The sequence below is a fragment of the Sphaerodactylus townsendi genome, linkage group LG01, assembly GCF_021028975.2.
Source record: "Sphaerodactylus townsendi isolate TG3544 linkage group LG01, MPM_Stown_v2.3, whole genome shotgun sequence".
Classification (NCBI taxonomy): Eukaryota; Metazoa; Chordata; class Lepidosauria; order Squamata; family Sphaerodactylidae; genus Sphaerodactylus; species Sphaerodactylus townsendi.
In genome coordinates this window covers 136,922,539-136,944,444 of record NC_059425.1, presented here as the reverse complement: position 1 = coordinate 136,944,444, position 21,906 = coordinate 136,922,539, and the positions used below count along the sequence as shown (strand labels likewise).

The 21,906-nt window shown below is 41.2% G+C and overlaps 1 protein-coding gene across 2 annotated transcripts in view; it reads right to left on the bottom strand.

Moving 5' to 3' along the window:
- ME1 (malic enzyme 1) overlaps nt 1–21,906 on the bottom strand; it is a 140,700-nt gene that overhangs the window by 95,557 nt on the left and 23,237 nt on the right. Inside the window, exons 2-3 of one of the 2 annotated variants that reach the window (XM_048495245.1) lie at nt 20,201–20,334; nt 14,125–14,274 (exon numbers count right to left, since the gene is read on the bottom strand). In XM_048495245.1, the coding sequence (XP_048351202.1) occupies nt 14,125–14,274; nt 20,201–20,334 (284 nt within the window). Of the gene's footprint in view, nt 1–14,124; nt 14,275–17,751; nt 17,852–20,200; nt 20,335–21,906 lie in introns of those variants that run through there. The other variant, XM_048495255.1, reaches the window with a different exon arrangement.

Sequence of the window (21,906 nt, the reverse complement as noted above, 5' to 3'; positions counted from 1 at the left end):
AGGCAAACATTTTTCCACCATTAGCTTAAGTCAGTATAGTCTAATGTGGCCTTTGCCTCTCCTTCTGACTGTGGTTTCCTGGTTTCCTCTCTCTGACAGCAATCAGCTTTGGTTTTTAGACTGCAATTGGGAGCTCGTATTTTAATACCCATCAATTTTAAAAGAGGTTATCCCAGCCTAACAAACGCTGAAGGGCTATGAATCCATTATTTCTGCTGTTTTCTGTATTCATTTCAGTACTGAACTCAACAGTTTGCAACAGACTGAGCTTTCCAAATATTACTACTGAGAATTTAAATACTTAGTGAGTCCGTCTTGCTTACTGCTGCTAAAGCACAAGTAAAAAGAACAGACTGTTCTAACCCTCCCTATAATGGTACTGCATAGCATTATTTAGAAGCAGTATACAAAATTAATTAAGTACAGAGCGTTTGTTTGCCTTATATCCAAAGCTGATATTATTAATCTGATGCGATGATGTAAAGCAACGATTGGGCCAAAAGCTACCATATGTGTTTTAGTCTTGGACCTCAAGTTGTATTTCTAACAACAGTAAATAATACTTGAACATTTTAGAGTGGTCTGTTTTGTTTGGTTCCTTATACCATATTTCATTGGCAGACTAATCCTAGATTGTGAACCATTTTCAAAATGATGCCATGACAATGCAAATATCATTTATTCCACCACCACTACCCTAGCAAGCTTTAATTTGGAATACATTTTTCCTGCTTCACTGATGGTCAGCCAAATGTTATGCTGTTTCTGCACGATAGAAAACAGTGCCGTAGGGATGGTCAAAATGTCCCTGGGGCACTGTTTGCACAGCTGGCCCCCCTCAAGCGGCGCGAAAACGCTGCTTTCAAAACTCGCACAACGAGCAAGTTTTTTGAAAAGCAGCGTCTTCCACCTGCTGCCGTATGAACAGCAGCGGGTGGAAGGCGGCGTTTTCCCCACGCCACTTTTTCCCCCTCTTACCTCCTCTCGGCTGCTGTCACCGTAGAAAAGCCAGGGGACACACCTCCTGACCTCTGTCCTTAGCAGCGTCACTATGGCTATAGGGGTGTGTCCCCTGGCCTCTCTAAAGCGACAGCAGCCGAGAGGAGGTAATGGGGGGGGGGGGAAGATGCCCCATACAAAGATGGCCCCGCAGGCCGCTGGGACACCGGGGCCGTTTGCAGAATGATGTGCAAATGGGCCCGGGGGTGCACCAACTGCAACTATGTTGGTGCACCCTCGCTCGCTTGCCCGTGCGGAAACAGCCTTAGATAATGCTGACTATTTCTATATTGCAAATGTATCTGTCCTGCTGCTCATACTATGACCAAAGTCATCTTCAGGACATAAGGATGCCCCGCTCTTACTGCTCCTGCCAACTTTCTGCACAATGGAAAGCAGGATTGTATGCTTCCTAGCTAGTTGCCGAGGATGGTCTTGGATCATTTCGTAGTTCAGTCTTAGACATCTTAACTCAGGAATTAATCCCACTGAATTCAGTGGAACTTGTTTCCTTGTAAATATCTACAAGACAGCAGCCCAACCGCCCCTTCCTAAGTGCATTTACTATCAAAAAGCCGGTTAAGTCACTTGAGTGGGTTTCTGAGGACTGTTTCATTGCTTTCTGATCTGTCACAGAAACTGCTTATAAATGATCAGGTTGCAAACCACACTGGGAAAGCCTGTCTACAGAATCCACGAGGAAGGTGTGGATGACAGAAACACCACTTCCCTCGTAATGAATGAATCAGCCTTGAGTTATGTGGGAATCAAATATTTTAAAGAAACATAAGCAGCACTGATCTCCTCCTCCTTCTTAAAGCCATTTTTTAAAATTTCCTATTGCCTTTTTGTCTTGGCAAGCCAACTGTGTAAGGACTATACCTAAACTGACAAGTGCAATTATCATTCATATCAGGCCAGGAATTTTTCTCCTTTTTGTAAAGTGAGTTAATCATAATGATTAATTGTAACAACCATATCATAATTTTATTACTATCACTTAGGAATTTTATTAATGGCTGGAACAAAATGGTCAATTAGAAATTAAATTTAAGACAAAAGCAGACTCTGGAAAACGAGGAACAAGTTTGCGTAAAACTATCACCACCTTTCACAAGAACTGTAATTTTTTTAAAAAGTCAATTTGCTTATGTTGAAAAACCTCCACGACTGAAAGGGCTCCTCTTAAGTGGTTACTTATTTGTAGAGAAACTACACATTGCTTTCAAGACCAACCCAAGGTAAAACTTTCCACAAATCACTTGGAATTCTCAGATTTTTCAATAATGACAACATTTTGGGGGTTTTTATTCAAAGACCAGAACAATAGTGTAAAAGTATCTATACTAGAGTAAAAGAGAATATTGTTCTAAAAACAGTGTTTTTAACAAATTCACATTAATGTATTAGTAATTGTAAACTAGGTAGCTGCATTAAAAATGAAATTTTAATAATGTTATTTTTAAGCCATCTCAAGCAACTTCTTTGGAAGGGTGGCACACAAAACTTCTAAATAAGTAAATAAAAAAATTATTCTACGTATAAAGTGGAGCAGTACATTCCTGAGAACACTTTCCTGGGAGTAAGAACCACTGAACAGACCTTAATAGTAGGACTGTTTAAGATTGCTCTGCGTGACACCTATTAAAACATCCAGCCATACAAGCATCAGAAGCTAGCAGGTAATTTATATCTCTGGCCCTTTCCACACCGCAACGGTGTGGGGGTGCATTGGCATAAACAATGCTGACGCACCCCCCAGGACCGTTCATGCGAACGGTCCCGGGAGGGTGGCAGGCGGCGGTGCAGCCTTCACACAAGCTGCGCCATTGCCGAATGCCTACCTTGTCTCCTGGCTTCCAGCTCGTCGCAGAAGCTCTGAAGTTGCAGCAGCTGGAAGGCGCCATTTGCAACAAGCCGGAAGCCAGGAAGACAAGGTAGGCATTCGGGAAAGGGGAGGGGAATGGCGCCTTCCAGCTGCTGCCGTTCGCATGGCAGCGGTTTGAAGCCGCTGTTTCCGAAACAGCGGCTTCGCTCCGCTCGGGGGTTGTGATGCGGCGGCGGCGGCCGTGCGAACCCCTCCCCAGGGATGCTGTTTTTAGCGTCCCTGGGACGCTGTATTCCACCTGTGCGGAAACAGCCTCTGTGCTAGAGTAAGAAATTGTGAGATGTGCTAAAAGTAGCAGTTGAAGCTCTTTACTGTGCTGCAGTAATCATGTTTACATACATATACTGTTTCATAACTCTCTTACATTTCCCCTCATAATTGAAGGCAGCTGATCCCCTATTTCCCATGTGCATAAATCCTATCATATATTTGCCTAGTGGATGCAATTACTTGTCAGAATACTAGTTTAGCTGAAGTTATTATCTTTTCTGTCATGCTACAGCCATTCCTTTGTATTTTCTGGCAACATAAATTAGGTAACTTTTGTTCAACAGGTTTTTAAAGTTGAGGAAAGATTTCCAAAGTTGAAAACTTGGTATTTTGTTGTAAAATTAGTCTCGTGTATAGCTAAATTTATAGTTTGACTCACAGAATATGTTGCCAGTAATAACACAAGGCGTAGTTATTCTTGCAAGTTCTGTTTGCCAAACTGGTTCACAATGTACATTTTAAAAAACTTTAACGTATTAAAATCATGGAGCCTGGCCTTTAAAAGGTATCTCATATGTAGCTAAGACCTTGTCAAATTTGAGTATGGGGAAGAACACTCCTAGTTCTTTCACCAGACTTATCCCTTCCAGATATACATCCCACCACCGATACATCACTGACAGCAACACTGAGGGCAGCAGTAAGGTCAGGGTTGCCATTCCAAACTTTTCCTGATTTTGATGCTCCATTTTGCCTCCTTCCCACTCCAAAATCCAGTTCCTTTCACTGAGGAGGGGAGCAGCGTTGAAATTCCTAGAGCTACCTTCAAAATGCAGAGGAATGGTGATAAGGTTTCCGCCCATCATAATGTTGTCCAAAGGACACTTTTTCCTGCAGAAATCAATGACACTGTGTGTGCGTGTGTGCGTGTGCATATGTGTGAGGTGATGTCAAGTGTCAGTGGACCTATGGCAATCCTGTAGGATTTTCAAGGCAAGAGATGAACAGAGGTGGTTCATCACTGTCTGCCTCTGAATAGCAACCCTAGTAATTACTGAATATTAATGACATTATTAATAACCCTTTACATAAAAAGCAGATTGTTTATGCACACACAAGCCTGATTCAAAACAGAACACAAAGAATGAATTTAACTGCAAAAAAAATCAGTGGGGCTTTCCGCACTGACAGAATTGTACCTCGGTTTCATTCTAGGGTCTTCACCTCAGTAAACCGGCACCCCAACTCGAGCTCAACGCTGTTTCTTATCTCAGTCCCCGTCAGAACTGCGACATCCCTGTCGCAGTTATGAACTGCACCTTTCTGCTGGAACAAGGTTGATACCACTTCGAAGCTTCGAAGTGTGGACGCATCGAAACGACACCTCATCCGTTCAACCAATCAGGAGCCGCTTTTGTGGCATATGCAGAACGGGAGAGTCATGGCGGGCATGTAACTGTAAACTGTAAAAAAAAGAACGCTCCCGTTTCCCAGGTAACACAAGCTCTAAACGCCATCGAGGAGCCGGTAAATAGGCACCAGTGATGATCCTGCCCACTTAGCTCGGTTCCAGGGGGGGGGCCAAGTAAGTTGCTGTGCGGACAGCCTGGAATCGCCCCCCACTGAAGGGAACCGAGTCGACCTTAGCTCCCTTCTGTAGTGCGGAAAGCCCCAGTATGTTTGGATTGGGGTATTTTAGACACCTCCTCCCCCAAAACAATTGGTATTCCCAGTATTCCAATACTGATATGGCATGGGAATTTGTGGGTGGGGGTGGGGGAGGGGATCTGAATGTTTTGGATCCATTATTCCCTATGGGAAAATTTCTGGGTAATTAGGCATTTTTAAAGTTACAGGCACCAAAATTGTAGGGGAACTGCTAGTGTCTGTCCTTTAAATAACCCCCACATTTCATGTATATTGGAACAAGGTTTCCAATTCTATGGGCTCCTGAACAGGGTGCCTCCAGCCACCCTCTATCATTTCCTATGAAGGGGGTAACCCACCAAGCTGGTTTCGGTGGGTTTATGCCTGCAACCAGCAATCACTGGTCAAATGTCTGTTATGGAGGAACCGTGTTTTTAATGGGATTAAATATGCATGTTAGCAGCCCTGAGTCCAACTTCGGCCAGGGAGGGGGGAATATAAATAACATTAACTAAATTAATAAAACCAACACAGCAAGTTCAACAGAGCCATTGCAGAACACAGTGATACCACAAGCCAACGTGACAAGCCAAGCAGAACAAAAATCAACCGGTGAATTTCTACAGTAGCAACTGAAGATGAGGCGGCACTTACGCAAGCCCTTCAGAACAAATGCCCATGTACAGAATGCCCAGCAGCACTCTGGCAGTGCAAACACAACAGGACTTCTGAATCCACAGTAGAACAATGCAAGCACTGAGCAGTGAGCAACATTGTGAAAACTGCAAAGGGAACCCATTGCATATCCAGCACAGAAACACCTCTTGAAACTGCCACAGACACTTGAGACTGACAGAAGCCTACAGACACCCCCCCCCCAAGCAAAAACAAAGTGGGGGGAAGAATAAGAAAAACCAGTCCCTAGAAGCCTACAAATGCTGGCTCCCAATTTTCCCGGTAAACCCCAAATATTTCCAGGATATTTCAGGATTACTTTTTCAGATTCCTGAAAAATTCCCAGATATATCTGGGAGGCCAAATATGCCAGATGTATGTTCTCGGCTCAGGTGTATCCAAATGCACACACCCGGATTTAACTTTTCAATGTTTACTAAGTTTCACTTATGGAAACTGGACTCCTCTTGCTATTAAGGAGGATGACTTTTTTGGGTTAAAGACATACCTTTCTTAATGTTACAAGTGCTGAAAACAGGACAGGAAAATGTTTTTGAACAGCAAGAACAAAAATGAAAGCTGAAGCTTTCGCAGAACAACATTATTTCACTTCCAGGTTTCCCCCAGAGATGACATTAGGTCATCAGCAGGATGTTGATTTCTGCTCCTCCCTCGCCCCCCATCCCCACCCCCTTTGCTGGTCTACTGGATGGCAAGGGAAGACCTCTTGCTACAGCAGGAGACCTGGCAACTATTATTCCTATGATTCTGTTCTTGCCTGATAAATCCTATATTCTGTTACAGAACAGAATAAAAAGGTTGTGATGCCTTTTTCAGCTTCCACAACCCTTTTTCAGCTTCCACAAAAGTATTTCAACAGCATGGAAGGACCTTCAGCCAATATCACACACATACCGGTACTTGCTTCTACAGTGGCCTCTTGCATAGCACAGTAACTGGGAAAAACAGGGGAACCAACAGGCCAGTGGCTGGTGTTCTAACACAATGCAACAAGTCTGTCCCTCATTCTGATACTATGGCAATTACACAGTGGTTCAAGGGCTGGTAATAAATTATGTTAGCATGTGATTATGTATTCAAATAGCTACTTCTGCCATCTGGAATACTTTTTTGAAGCACAAAATGCTAAAAGATTGAATTTTTAAGAGGAAAATTATCCAGTGCTTTTTTCAGAAAAAGAAACTAATTTGCTTTCTTAGAAATCATATTCTATTTTCAGTAAACAACAACAACAACAACAACAACAACAACAACAACAACAACAACAACAACAACCCATTTCAAGTATCAGATAACTGCCCCTGGGATTCTCTGTACCTTGATGTCATCATTTGGAAAACTAGCAGCAAAATACATTTTTAAAACCATGCCACTGTCATTAGGCCTTTCAGGACACAGGATCTTCTGTTCTAGCCTATTATCAAGAATTAATTCCAAATATTTCTCTAGGTTGAGTTCTTGCAAATGGTTTGAAGTTGCTTTCTCTATTACACATGGAAATGCAATCCTAACATTTCAGGCTTCTCACTTTTCTGCATTTTCCAACACTTTGTGATGGAACAGTTGGCCAGGCTTTTCCCTCATTTTCTACACACTGAGCTTGTTAATAAACCTGAGACACCTGGGTGTTCCATAGACTTTGCACAGAAGTTATTTTTGGCATTGTACCTAGAATTCCCACTGAAATTTCCCACACCTAAATTTGCAGCCTTAAAAAAAAAAGTATCTGAAATAGCTATTACTTTACAGGGGATTCCCTTTGCAAAAGAGAAATAAAGAATTCTCCCTTGCATCTTGATGTTATTTCTTAAATTAAGACACTTTGTTTTTAGAAAAGTCACTTACAATAGCATTTTTACCGTTTCTGATCAAGATCCTGACTAGCCTAGTTCTTACTATACTTGGCCATTTTGCTGTAGCTGCCAATTCCGGGGAAGAAATAGGCAGTGGGAGTTGACATGCCAGCAGCTCACCTCATTTCCAGTTCAAAAAAACAACAACTAGTCTTCCTTTGTACCTATCTAAGTACAAACTTTAGCCAACCCTGCTTAGTTCCTGAGAACTGATGAGATCAGGTTAGCCTGGGCTATCCAGGTCACAATAGTACATTTAGGTATGAAAATAATGTTCCATATTCTCATAATCTAATTATTAACATGGGGGCCACAGAGGATTCCCAACAGAGTGCTAGACATTATCTTACAGCAGTTAAGCTTGTTAAAAGCTCTTTGTCTAAAACAGACATACAGTAATAAGCAAGGAGAAATAAAAGGGCCACATTAAGAAGAAGAAGAAGAAGAGTCTGGATTTATATCCCCCTTTCTCTCCTGTAGGAGACTCAAAGGGGTTTACTAACTGCTCGCCCTTCCCCCCTCACAACAAACACCCTGTCAGTAGGGTGGGGTTGAGAGAGCTCAGAAGAACTGTGACTAGCCCAAGGTCACCCAGCTGGCATGTGTTGGAGTGCACAGGTTAATCTGAATTCCCCAGATAAGCCTCCACAGCTCAAGCGGAAGGGCTGGGAATCAAACCCGGTTCCTCCAGATTAGTATGCACCTGCTCTTAATCACTATGCCACTGCTGCTCCTAGGGGATTAGTCACTAGGAGACAGCTGAGGCCAATAGTGCAGAATAAACTGAAACTTTAGCTTTAATGTTAACTTTATTTTGCACCATTACACACTTATACACACACACACGTGTGTGTGTGTGTACACACATGCATGCACACGCACAGACACATATATGAACTAGTCTTCAGCCACACAAAGATCTAATTTCTCCCATGTAAGGGAAATCACCTGCAGAAGCTCAGTATTACAGAAGTTTTACTCTCTACTGTGACCTTTGCAAAACAAGATGCTTTGAACAAAATGCTACAGCAGTGGTGGCAAACCTATGGCACAGGTGCCAGAGGTGGCACTCAAGAGCCCTCTCTATGGGCATGCGCAAACAGAACTCATCATGTGGGGGGATCGCCCCCCCCCCCACACACACACACATCTAGGCTGGCCTGGGCCACTGGGCTCGATTATTAACATTGATTAAACCTAAGACCTAGTTTTGGGGAAGCAGTGTAGGTCACCCTGTTAAGCGCTGTTAAACCTCACTGATTTTCATGCAAAGAACTAAAGCACGATCCCTTACCTGGGAATAAGCTTGGTTGCTGGAAATGGGGCTTGCTTCTGAGTAAACCCTCCTAGGGTCATGATTGACCTGTTCGAAGAGTTGCATGGTTGCTTCAAAGCAAAGCCACCGACTACCACCAAGCTTACTCTCGAGTAATGCATGCCTCAGAGCCAACCGTTTTTTTCTAAATGAAAACCTCAGTATTCAGGTTAAATTGCCGTGTTGGCACTTTGCGATAAATAAATGGGTTTGGGGTTGCAATTTGGGCACTCGGTCTCAAAAAGGTTCACCATCACTGTGCTACAGGAATCTTTTAAAAATTATTCTGCAGGATATTAATTTAGGTATAAATTTTGACATAATCAAACAAAGCAAAAAAAATAACATCTCCTGGAGAGGAGAAACTGGGCCTATATTTCTCATAAGTGAAAGATTTCAAAATTGGACAGTTGATATAATCATTAAGTAATACATCCAAAGAATATGTTGTTTGACAGGGGCTCAGTAACAATTTGCCAATTTATCTGGCTTTAATCTTTAATCTTTTTTCACTTGAACCATGTACAACTTTAATTGGAAGAAAAACAGTTAGTGTTGATTAAGAGACATCAGGTTGTTACACAAAGGATCAAGTTCAGAACTGAGAAAGAGTTCATGAGATTTCAAGAGGTACTAAGGTAACTTGTAACTAGAGAACAGGTCCTCCCCACCACCCCAGTCATGGTATTACTGACAATCAAGATGCTGACATCAACAGCTGCAAGATGTATATATGACAGACCACACACAGAGAAACAGAGGCAGTGCATTGTGTACTGAAAACACATAGGTTGCATGGTTGAACTTGTGAGTCATTAAAAATTTTGAGGAAGCTGACCTGTTGCAGTATCATGTGATACCAACTTAGTGGCTATCAATGGGGGCTTTCACATCAAAGATGCCTTTTAAGGTAAAAAGTCAACAAAATAAAACTAAACATGCATCAATTCATGATCACAGAAAATGTTTGTTTTTTAAAATGTATTTCTGTGTTACTGTGACAGGACTTTTCTGCCAACTGAGTGGACCCTCTTATCATTTGGGGGAACCAGGTTTGTTTTAAGCTGTAAACCATCCGCTCAGCTACAATATATTCTTGGGGTGGCAAGGATAAAGGCTTTGGGTTCACACCATGAGGTAAGATTGTGGTAAATAAAGCACAGGTATAACTGAGGCAGAAGTTGAATATAAAATAACAAAAAATTATTTATTTACAGGCTGGAATTAAAGAACAGATCAGCAACACGGGTCTTCGCATATATTTTGATAATGTCTGACGGGTTAAACATATCTATCTTTCCAGCTCCAACACTCCATGATAAAATTATCACTGTTATCATAGTTTATTCTAAAAACAGTTTTGCACTGTACAATAGTAATTTGAACCCTAGTCACGCACTTATAATTAAAGAATTAAACCATTAATAGTTTGGGTTTAGCTCTGGTTCAGCAGGGTTTTTTTTAATATACTAATTGAGCGAGCCTGGTGTTGTGGTTAGAATGTCAGACTAGGATCTGGGAGACCAGGTTCAAACCCACACTTCATGCACAAGAATGTTATTCAAGTATACACACTATCAATAGAGTTGCTGGGTCCCTGCTGGCAACCAGTGGGAGCTTTTGGGAGGCAGGTCCAGGGGCCATGACCACTTAACACACCATGACAACTAGACACAAACACCACCACAAAGCATAGGAATCCTGTACATGCCAATCTTACTCCCATCCAGAATGCATTTCCATTTATCAAGGAACCCAAGCTCTGAACTTTCTTGTTCAAGCAGAGGAAATAAAAGGGAGATGTTGGATGGATGGGCATAAGTCAGAAGGGAGGCAGGCACAGAACTACTGTTCTTTTCAATGTGCACCCATGTGTTGAAGGAGGAAAGAAGGGGCCGTTATGGCCAATGGGAATGTCTCAATGCGTGGAGTTCTGCCGATGCACAGATAGATAGTACCCTGGGAGTGTTAAAATCATTTCTTACTTATCAATTTTTTCATGGCTCAGACCTATGTGTCATCCTTGCCAGGTCTCATATTAACTATGACCCACAACATCAAAATGAGAAAGAAATTGCTAATATCTTATTACTCTAAATATTTTTTTAAATACAGCTTAGGGAATATGGAAAGGTAAAATAATGAAAGTCTTGTGTAATTTTACACCTGTATTTATCATCCCTTATGAGTTACTGGATCTGGTTGAGCTAACTCAACCGCAGTGCAAGTTATATAGTGTCTCAATAACTGTAATTATACACAGATAAAAAATACCTAAGTTTATTACTGACATTTGGACATAATCATTTTTAAATTAAATGCAGAGAAAGAAGAAATTAATCAGTCTATCAGATATGTTACCAAAGCAAAGATTTATAAAGCTTTATGAATCTGCTGAGATTCTGGTACTAATATCTGAAATACCCGTTACACAATAGGGTCTGGCTGCATTACAGGGCTATTCCGTTATACTGTGCTTTTAAAATGCCAATACTGAGAAAAGCGTCCTGCATTCCAGTTTCAGGATTATAGTATGTTTTCTCCTTACAAAAATATTTTCTTGGAAATATCTTTACACCATAGGAAGAAATTAGATAACTATGACATCAATATGACGTTGATTTTCCCTTTCCTAGGTTACTCTGGTAATGCTAGGCAAGGGGCTTCAAGCTTGCTGCAGTTTATATTGTTAAAGTTAGATGGCTGAACAGCATCATTAGCAAAACCAAAATAATATTTCTAATCCTTGCAGCATTAGAGTAAATGCTGAATACAGACTATATGGTATCACAAACTGCCAACGAAACTGGCTGTTTATTAAACTTGGAACAATTGTATATCTTTCAGTTGGGCATTATATATGCACCTTCATAAGTATTCCTGTAATAGCACTGTTAACTGCACCACTAACATTCGAGGAGACAAATGTTGCCTTCAACGTTTCCTTGCATTATTTTCCGGTGACTCTTGTCATCACATAATGTGTCCAAAGTACAATAGCCTCAGGTCTGGAGCCTCCCTCTGTACTTACCTGGGATGGAGTAAGAGAGGAGACAAGCTGGGAGCAACCTCCCAAAGATGGGGCTGGTCCCCTGTCGCCCCTTCTCAGGCCCTTTCCGCATGGGCTAGGGGACGCGGGGTGCAGCCAGAATAATTGATCCTGGTGTGGCCCCGGTGTCATTTGCACACTCCCGTGCGTGCGATCCCACGGCTGCCGCAGCTTGCGGTAAGTCCTTTTTTTGTATAACTTACCTTCTTCTCTACACAGCCCTGCAGGGACAAGGGGGCAAGCCCCTGCAGCTGTGGCTGACGCCTCAGGCGCTAGAGGGCCGGTCACCATCTCCTACAGAGCTGTGCAGGAGAAATGGTAAGTTGGGCCCTTCACATGGGTGTGGCAGCAACCCGGGATATTCAAAAAGAATCATGCATAGCACTATTCTCAAATATCCCAGGTTCTGCCATTTAATCTGACGCTGGGCCGATTTAGGGACAGGAGCCATGTGAAGTTCCCGCCCCCAACGGTTTTTATCCTGGCCCTGACCTGGTTTAAATGGCCAGTGCAGAAAGGGCCTTGGAAGTATTACTCCAATAATTACTTTGTGCATGACAATAAGAAATGAAAAAGACAATTTAAAAAAAAGAAATGGGAACTTCCAATAACTACTGAGCCAGAATCTGATTTAAAAGGAGAAAATAAGTTCTTCGTATGTTTAGACACAAAAGCTGGCTCTTTAATGAAGTTCACATGAGCTTCTCAGCATAGCACATCTTTAATCTGAAAGAGGTACGAAATGCTTGAAAGCCAATTTCAGGCAGGGATCCAAGAACGCTCTCACACCTTCCTCAACCAATCTACTTTATACTATTCCTATCACCAAGAACACAAGTTTAACCAGCAAAGATTCAGGTATACAATTAACGCCATAATTTTTGATATCTGTGGAATTTAATGGATTTGGGATACCAGTGATAAGAAGTAGAACAAAAAGTTTGCTTTGTATATTGGCTCGCGCAACTTCCTACACACACAATAATTACTTTTCAAAGCAATTTATGTTCCAAGGATAGAATTCTTGCTGTTTTAAGTCATTGTAGATTCACTGATTTAACAGGCAAATAATGATTTAGACCAGCAGCATATTTTTTCCCTTTAAGCTGACATATAAAAATGTTCACATTAGCATTTTAATAACTGTTTCAGAGAGTAGCCGTGTTGGTTTGCAGTAGAACAGCTAGATTCGAGTCCAGTAGCACCTTAGAGACTAAGATTTTTGAAGTACAAGTTTTTAAGAGTCAATGTTCCCTTCATCAGATACCAGCTGGAATGGAGAGCTCTGAGTCTTTACATCCCAAATGGGACAAGTGTCGCAAAGAAGGAACTACATCCTTAGCCCTTTCTTTACAAACACACACACACACACCAACAATTTTCTGACTGGGATATAAGGACTCAGAGGGATATAAGGACTCCTGATGAAGTATCTGATGAAGGGGGGTTGACTCTTAAAATCTTATGCCCTGAAAACCTTGTTGGCCTCTAAGGTGCTACTGGGCTCAAATCTAGCTATTTTAATAATGGTGTGGATCGAACATTTCAATAATGTACTTCATGGCCTCTGAAAAGAGAACCATGGGAATCACTGTAAACACAGATACTATACTGATGCTCTGTGAGAAAGTTCTGATAAAATAAAGTATTAGCTGGCAATTTAAACAACTGAAAGAAAAACAAATGTGAACTATAGCAGCTGCCTGATGTTACTAAGGGGAATAGCAACATCTTAACAGTTATTTATAAAGTTCTATTCCAACATATTTACAGAGAGAGTACTTATTACAAATCAAAATTATATTATTTTTCATTTCCAACTTAAAATCACTTTCCCCATTGCTATTTGGTTGGGTGGGGGTGGGGGGAGTGAAGTCAAATTGTTAAATTTGGCTTCCAGGGGAGTGGGGGAGGAGGCGGTGGAGAGGACCTCTATCTCTATTATCTTCTACCATCTGTTTTTATCATGTGGTTGTACTGAAAGGTTTATTGTTTTAAATTGGATTGTTATTTATATTTAAATGTTTTAGAGATTGTATAATGATTTTATGCTGTGACCCACCCTTCTATCTATATATTTTATACCCACCCATACGGGGACATAAGCTAGCTAGCTAGCTAGCTAGAGAGAGGGGGGGGAGGGAGGGAGGGGTTGGGCAGTATCTTTGCTTTGCTTTAATGCTATGAGCACATGGTCTTGGTTCTTCAAGCAAGACCAGTTCAATCAAGAAAGATTAAAAATTTATCAGTGTTTCAGACACTAAAGGTACCTGTTTATTTTTGCACTGCAATACAAATTACAGTTTAATTAAACTAACATTGTACTTAATGTAGTTTGAATTACCCTAATTATTCCCGGTTTGGGTTTTGTTCAACTATGTTGCGGGGGGCAGAGGGGAGCTCAGCAGAAACCTGCCAAAGTTAAGAAAGATACTATTACTTGTACATGAAGTGTAGCTTTACATACCTTGGCCTCCGAAATGCTATACCATATTGTTGGCATGCCAGACCCACGGTGGGAGTGTAAACAATAGGCATAAATCTTCCAATGTCAGAAGTCAGCACTTTATAGAAAAGTTTTTCATTTCGATCCTGAAGATCCATTAACAGAATGTATCTGTGAAAAGCAAATTACATTTAAAAGTTACCCATATGGAAACCTAAAGTGAATTGAATATAACGGAATAATTTCTTTTAATTAAAACTCTTTGTATCCATGGGAAGGCTCTTTCAGCTCCAGTGCACTTAATCCCCACCATATCACCACTAGATTTCAAGAAATAAAAAAGAGGTTAAAGGAAATGCCACACCAAATGTGATATATATTCAACATATGCAATATAATTTTACTGTGATTCATCATGTATTCTTTGGTGACGAGAGACCAGATAAATAATATGCATAAATAATCTTCAGAAATTGAAACAAACACTTTGGATTGTGTGAAATTATAATGCATTTTTATCAATTAACCAAGAAATTGTACATGCCTGTTTATTTCATTAATGTGGAACAGTGATAAGCTTAAAGTTTTCTTTGTTCAACTTTGATGTGTATTATTGTTTTTACCATCTTCCTTTGGAACTCTTTCAGTCTAAGTAAAACTGATGTAATTTATCATTATTTAAAGCACTTCCAGCCCACCTTTTCACCATTTCAGATCCACGAGTCATTTACAATCAACATAAATATTGTATTTTTCTTACTGTTTAACAACAAATCAATTAATGCAACATTAAGACTTAAATCCAACTGTCATTATGATATTGGCTAATACTCTAAACTAGAAACAGCATCTCTGTAATTTAGTAGAAGAGATTTAAGAGAAACAATAAATTAAAGATGCGTTTCAAAGGCCTTTCCCATTATGAGCTGACTAAAGGTGTGCACAAGCTCTGGGAATTCATAGGAAGTATATTTGCAACTCTTCCAATGATTTTTAAAAAGCTAAAGGCAGAGCTACAAGGGGGCCGGGGTGTATGCGTTGCACCGGGCGCATGCCTGGGGGCGGAAAATTGCCCCCCATGGCACCCCACTCCCCCGCCCTTCCATGCCCCCACCCTGCTTACCTTATGGAATCCAGTGCAGGCTGGAGAAGCGGCCTGTTCCCTTCAGGCTGAAAATGGCCTGGCGGGAACTACATTTCTCAGGAGACCTTGCGAGCCCCAAGTGTAGTTCCCACCAGGCCATTTTCAGCCTGAAAGAATAGTGAGTCATGCTTTCAAACTAAAAATGGAGTAAAAGATGAAGTTAGAGGGAGGCAGGGAGCAGGTCACCCTGTGAGGAGGGTGGAAAAACTTACAGGAGAATGCACACCGGGCGCACTCTGGCCCAGCTACGCCTCTGCTCCCCCCACCATCTCTTTCATCACAATGTTTCAGAAAGAAGTTCTTGAGGGAAAGTTAACAAGGAAGTAATCATGTATTTTCCAATCATCCAATCACAAGTACTCAAACAGTGCAATGCTTTCCATGAGGCTGCCACAATTCGTTTGTTTCTATCACAGCTCCACATGCAGCATCAAACATTGTTTCCCATGGTGCACCAGAATTCTGGGAGCAGCATGTCAGTAGCGCTGAGAGGCTAAAGCTGGGGAGAGGCATCTCCAGAGCCCCACCGCATGTGCAGAAAACACATGGGATCCTGACCAATGAGTCAGATAATAAAATATATAACTGCAGTATATTATTTGAGAAAATGTCGCATATTTATTCTCTCATGATATTTTCAGAACTGTAAGTCAGAGGTATGGTGTTTTGTGTCCAAATAATACTTTTACATCTCACCGCTCTATCTCTGCCCTTTCAGGTTTAGACCCTCAAATTTCAGGAGCGGTTTCCTCCTCAAATGTAACCAGCTTCATAGTCTTTGCTTTGGAATGATATACAATTTTGCTGGTGTGAGCCTTTTTCTGAAGTGCACATTTCATTTTCATAGGAAAATGACAGGTGGGGAATGTATTATGCATAATCTAATGTAGCCAGTGCCAGACAGCTCAAGCATGCATGCATGGTAGCCAGAGGACTGAAACGCAGTCTTTTCTGAACAGTTGCCCACTTTCTTTTTATTTCTTCATTCTCCACAACCAGCTGCTTTTATTTAAACCCAAAATGATATTTTCATACTTCTGTCCATTTATTCGATGCAACATATTTCACTGCAGATTCTGCAAAAGTGATTTTCTGGACAAGGAATGTGGAAAAGACTCCTGAAGGATCTTTGAAGGAAACTACTTAGGTTGCCTATATTTTAATTGGGATACTGGATACATCGTAATCACCCACAAACGTTAATTTAATTTGTGTTTAAAATAGAGTAAAACATTACCCTAATTGTTTGGGTATTGTAAACCTGTTATGCTCCCTATTAATAAAACGAGTGTCAAGTAAAAAGGAAAAGAAAACTTCAGCTATGAAGAGCATCTTTTTCTAAGAAACAGCCTCGGGCTGTGTATTTGCACTGCCCTTCATACTGCCACTAAACACTGCAGCAGACAACTGGGTAGAAATGTAAGCACAATATTGGTGAAGGCTAGCAGTTAGCCTGAAGGGAAGCAAGGGGCCTAGTGCATGCTTTTGACTTCCTCCATTTCAGGGATACGGTGGGGTAGACAGGTGCAATCTGCCCTCTCCATAAAGTTAAACCCAGTATAAATAGGATCTACATCCAAAGGCACATCCCAGTTTACTAAGAAATCAGCTTACATAAAGTCTAGAATGCATGTCTGACCACCCTTGGCATCCCCTTTCCACTGTATAACAAACTCCTAGAGTCACTCCCACCTACAGATCCTACACTTTCACCCCATTAACCAGGTCATCATTGTTGATTAGGAACATAAACAAGCTGATCCCTTTGTTGCCTCTTCCATCTTCTGGACCATGAAACTGTCTACAAGGAAAGTGAGGTATTTGTTGGCAGAGTTTGTCTCCCAAAAAATATCAGGACAATTGAAATTTCCCATTATTACTACTTCAATCCTTTCTGAAAGTTGGGTCATCTGTTCCAGGAAGGTATCATCCAACTCTTGAATCTGGCTATGACCTATGTTGACATATCACCAAGTACCCTGGAGGAGACAACTGAGAGAGTTAACTCCTCCCCCTCCCCTAGTCAAGTCTCAGTGTACATGCAAGGTCAGTCCTCTCATCCAGGATTAAACTCTGGATGGCTGCTATGTTTCTTGACACTGATCTGGCATTTAGCCACAGGATTTTATAGTCTGGCAAGTTGTGGATATGGTTAGCAACATCATTTCTACCAGAAGAAGAGCCAGAAGGAACAATAACATACAGTAGTCTGCTGTCCCTTACCCTTACCCAGCCTGCTCTTCTCCCACCACCATATCTCCCCCTAGCATACATGCTATGAAGCACAATGCTATCTCTTCATCCCAAGCATATCTCTCCCAGCATCAGCAAAGGAAGAAAAATAATACACACCAAGGCTTAATATACAGTTCTGCCTCTCATCAGAGTCTTGGAGACATAAAACATAAAGGAAACATAAACCCAGACCTACCTCTCACCTGGATCTGAGTATCACTCACTCACTCACTCACTCACTCACTCCCCTTTCGTCTCCCAGCTCTCACCTGGTTAAAAGCAAACAAACAGCAGCACACCCTTGCCCTCCTTCCTCCCAGGACAAGAGATCAGAGAACACAGTCTTCTCTTTGAGTACCTCTCTCTGCCTTATACAATCAGAAAGGGACCAAGGAGTGCTGGAACAACACTTCCTCCTGTTACACCCAGGATTTTGGATCTTCCAGGCAGCTGAGCCACAGGCTGCTACACCAGCTGGCCAAGGGCCCTTTGGCTCTTAATTCAGCTCATTTCCCCAGGAACCAGCCCTGGTCTAACTAGAATATCTGTAGTAAAAAAATCCCAATGACTCAGCAGAAATGGTCATAGAGCAGCTAGTGTCTTCACGCTGACTAACAAGCTCAGAAGCTGCCCTCTGCTTCCACCTCGCCCATTAACTCAACTAATGTTCACTAGACTTTTTCTCTGTTATTGACAATAAGCAGTGGCTACCATCATTGCTGGACTGGCAACTAAAAAGAGTGGCAAAAAGCTGCTGACCTCAACCACAACAGGGCATAAAGGAACAGAATCAGGGTGAGACAATGCATTGTCTGAATGCCACTACCATGATTAGGACCTCAAAACGTTTCCTTCACAGTCCAGATATTCTTTTAACCCATGGTCATTAAATGTCATAAGAATTAGTAGACTTATCATGATGGTTCCAGATGACAACAAACATGATTTTTTTTCGTTAGTGTGAATTAAAAGATGTCCCATTGTTGCAGAATCGCATAATGTTAACAAACATGTTGTGATCTGGTTGTTTTCTGGGTTGTTCCCAAAAATAGATCTTGTTCTTTAAAGCAAAGGGGAGGTGGAAAAACTGTTATTGGCCATGATGGAAAAGCCAGTATTTTCAGAATCACTAGCAATGATATAGTGATTACAGGGCTGGAGTATGGCCCCTTCTGAACATGCAGAATAATGCTTTTAAACCATTTTCAATGCACTTTGCAGCTGGATTTTACTGTGCAATATAGCAAAATCCACTTGCAAACAATTGTGAAAGTGTATTGAAAGTGCTTTATTCTGCATGTGCACAAGGGGCCTAAGACTGACGAGAGCTGGTTTCAAATCCTGACTTGGCAAGAAATCTACTGGTGACCTTGGCCACTACTTTCTGTACTTTCCAGTACTTCCCACTTTTCATGACAATTTTCATGGATCTACATGTGGCTAGATTAACAAAAACACAATACCTTCACACATACTGCTACATTCAAATTACACGACAATTATGTAGTTTGGAAAATAAAGTACTACTTGTATTTTGAATTTTTGACATGAATATTAAGCACTTCTATCAATTACTTATCAAAGCTCAGGCTTATCTATGTTTATTGGCTACCATCTGGGCTGAAGGACTCCTTTTGTACGTGTTCAAAGGGGCCCTCCTAGTCAGATAGAAGTATTCAGTGTGTTCATTAGGAGATTCCAGTGTGTACAAAATCATCCATCTCTAAATTGGGTCTATTATCTTTTCATGTCACACTGCATTCATTCTTTCTCATTTCAAATTCCTCATTAACAGGCCTTTGTACTAAATGATTACATAATTATTAAGCAAGAACACTGGTCTTTGTGATCTCAAATAAAATCTCTGAATGTGGAGCTCACAAAAGCTGTGATCACATGTAAGTCTATTCCTGTGTGTGCTTAAGTATTAAAATGGATGCCCAAGAAAGGTTATCAGACCTAGTCCAGTTATGTTGGCAGAAGCAAGATCACCTTTGTGTCTGCGCTGTGGAAAAAGCAAATATGTCCTTTGATCAATCTTGCCCATCTATCATATCCAGCACCTGCACAAGAGGGCAATTCCCCCCCCCAAAAAAAACCCCTTCCCTGATGAAAAGGAAAAATAGATATTGAACCTGAAATATTTAATAGGAATAACTGGATTTTCTTGCCAAGCAGAGGGAAGTATAGACCAAGAAAGCAGAAACTGAGTTAAAAATGTTGCAGACAGCTAGACAGAGGCGTAACTAGACCAGAGTGTGCCCGGTGCACACTCTGGCGGAGCGCCGCGGGGGGGCACGGAGGGAGAGGGAGGGGGAGGAGAGGGGGAGGGGAGGGGGATTTTTCCACCCCCCACGTGACTAGAAATGGTGCGCCCAGTGCAACGCGCACACACCCCACGTCCCCTGGTGGCTTTGCCACTGCAGCTAGACACTAAAAGGTACTCCATGATGCTCCAAACAATGAGGGAGGATCCCGGTGCAAACACAGGACAAACACAGGACATGAGTTTACTGCTTCATGGGACAGTCTCTGGATAAAGATCAAAGTATGCAACAATGGTTTTTAAAACTGTGATCTCACCTCTTATTAAGGATCTTAGCCTACTTGTCTCACTCATTAATAATTGCAGCAAAGTTACAATTCATTCAATTAGGAGCATCCCTGAAGTACATTACATTTTTTAAAAATCTGGAGAAGTACATGAAAGGTTTTTACCTGTCCAGGTCAGTTGTCTGTCTGTCAAAGTTTTTAAGAATCCTTAACACTTGCACATCTTGAGTGAGAAAACAAGGAGGTAGCAATCCCTGAATATTCAGCTGTTGCCTCTCTTCCAGTGTGAAAGCTAGGCCCTGTAAGAAGAAATATTAAAAGAGGTTCAGTGAAACAAACTATATTTAAAATTCTGCAATACCTCAGTGCTGTACAATATTACTGCAAGACATATGAATAAATGGCATGTTACAAAAGGTAATATGTTGAAAAAATAAGAGTATGCAAACTTTTCATTTATACATGATTAATTTGATTCTTGTCCTGCTGCCCATGTTTTTCCTCACAATCCTGTGAGGTAGGTTAGGATGAGAAACAGCAAGTGGGCCTGTGGTTTCATCATGGGAGAGCAGGGATTTGAACTGGGGCATTCCCCAGAGATGGGATCCTACTCAAGAGATGGGAAAGTAGTTAATTGTTACATATACCTCTTACTATAAGAAGTACTTCTGGTAGTCTCTGCAGACAGATAGTGCCTTAATATTAAAAAACCTAAATTGGACTGCACACCCCATCCAGCTGAATTAATCAAAAGCAAGCCCTTTCCACACTACTATGAGTACTTTATGAGGAAAAGTCAGATTTTAGAATTACTTATTGATAGAACACATGCATTGAAGAAATCTGGACATTGAAAAGTTAAACCCCCTGCCCCTTCCCACATTGCCCTAATCCAAATCAGGGGTTACAACATATTTTGCAGATTGCCTCTCAGAGACAAATGAAGATCCACAGAATGTCCATTTAGACCTTCAGTCCTACCTGGAATATGTTTCAGTTAATAATCATAAGATTTGGCCTCATTTTAGAAACAATATTCTAACTCAAACTGCATTACAGAAGTTCACACTACAGGCAGCCAAATAGAGTTATTAAGAAATATTTGCCTCACAGGTTTATTTTCCACATCTAGAATTCATATGTTGTTAATTTCTTTTGGACAGCCCTGCAAAAAGGCCTTAAAATTCACATACTTCATATGGCATGGGAGCACCTTATGGCATAGCCTACACATTCTTTCCTCTCACACCCTGACTTTTTATATAAATGTGCAGAATTTATGAAACATTTAATTCCTTTTGTTTCTAAGATTTTATATTGCCTACATGTGGATTATAAATGTATATTACGTATTTTTGATATATGATGAAACTATTGTTTTCCTGATTACTAAACAATAGGCAATCATATCAAGAACAGTTCTATTCTATGGAGTTGGTCTAAAATAACATACTTTAGGGAAATCAGAGCACATGACAAAGGAATGGTAATGCTTCTCAATAATTGTAGATCTCTTTTCAATATGACTTCATTGTTGGGAAATGGCCCTGGCCAGGAACCCATCAGGGCCTGGAATAAGGTTGCCAGGTACCTTATTTTTAAAATGTCAGACATTTGCAGGGATGCTATGGTATTTGGGCAAAACTCTAAACTAAAAGCATTTTCTACCATATAGTTTTTGCCAAAATATCAGAGCATCCCATTTGATTGTCGGTGACATGATGATGTCAGTTCCAAAAGTGATGGTGCATTGGCACCAGCTGCTGGCTGGCTGAACAGTGCTGGGAGGAGGGGGCTTGGAGAGATGGTTCCCCGCTCTACCGGCAGGAGAACAGCAATCCTAGTTAGAAGTAAGTTAATCCCACCCCCCA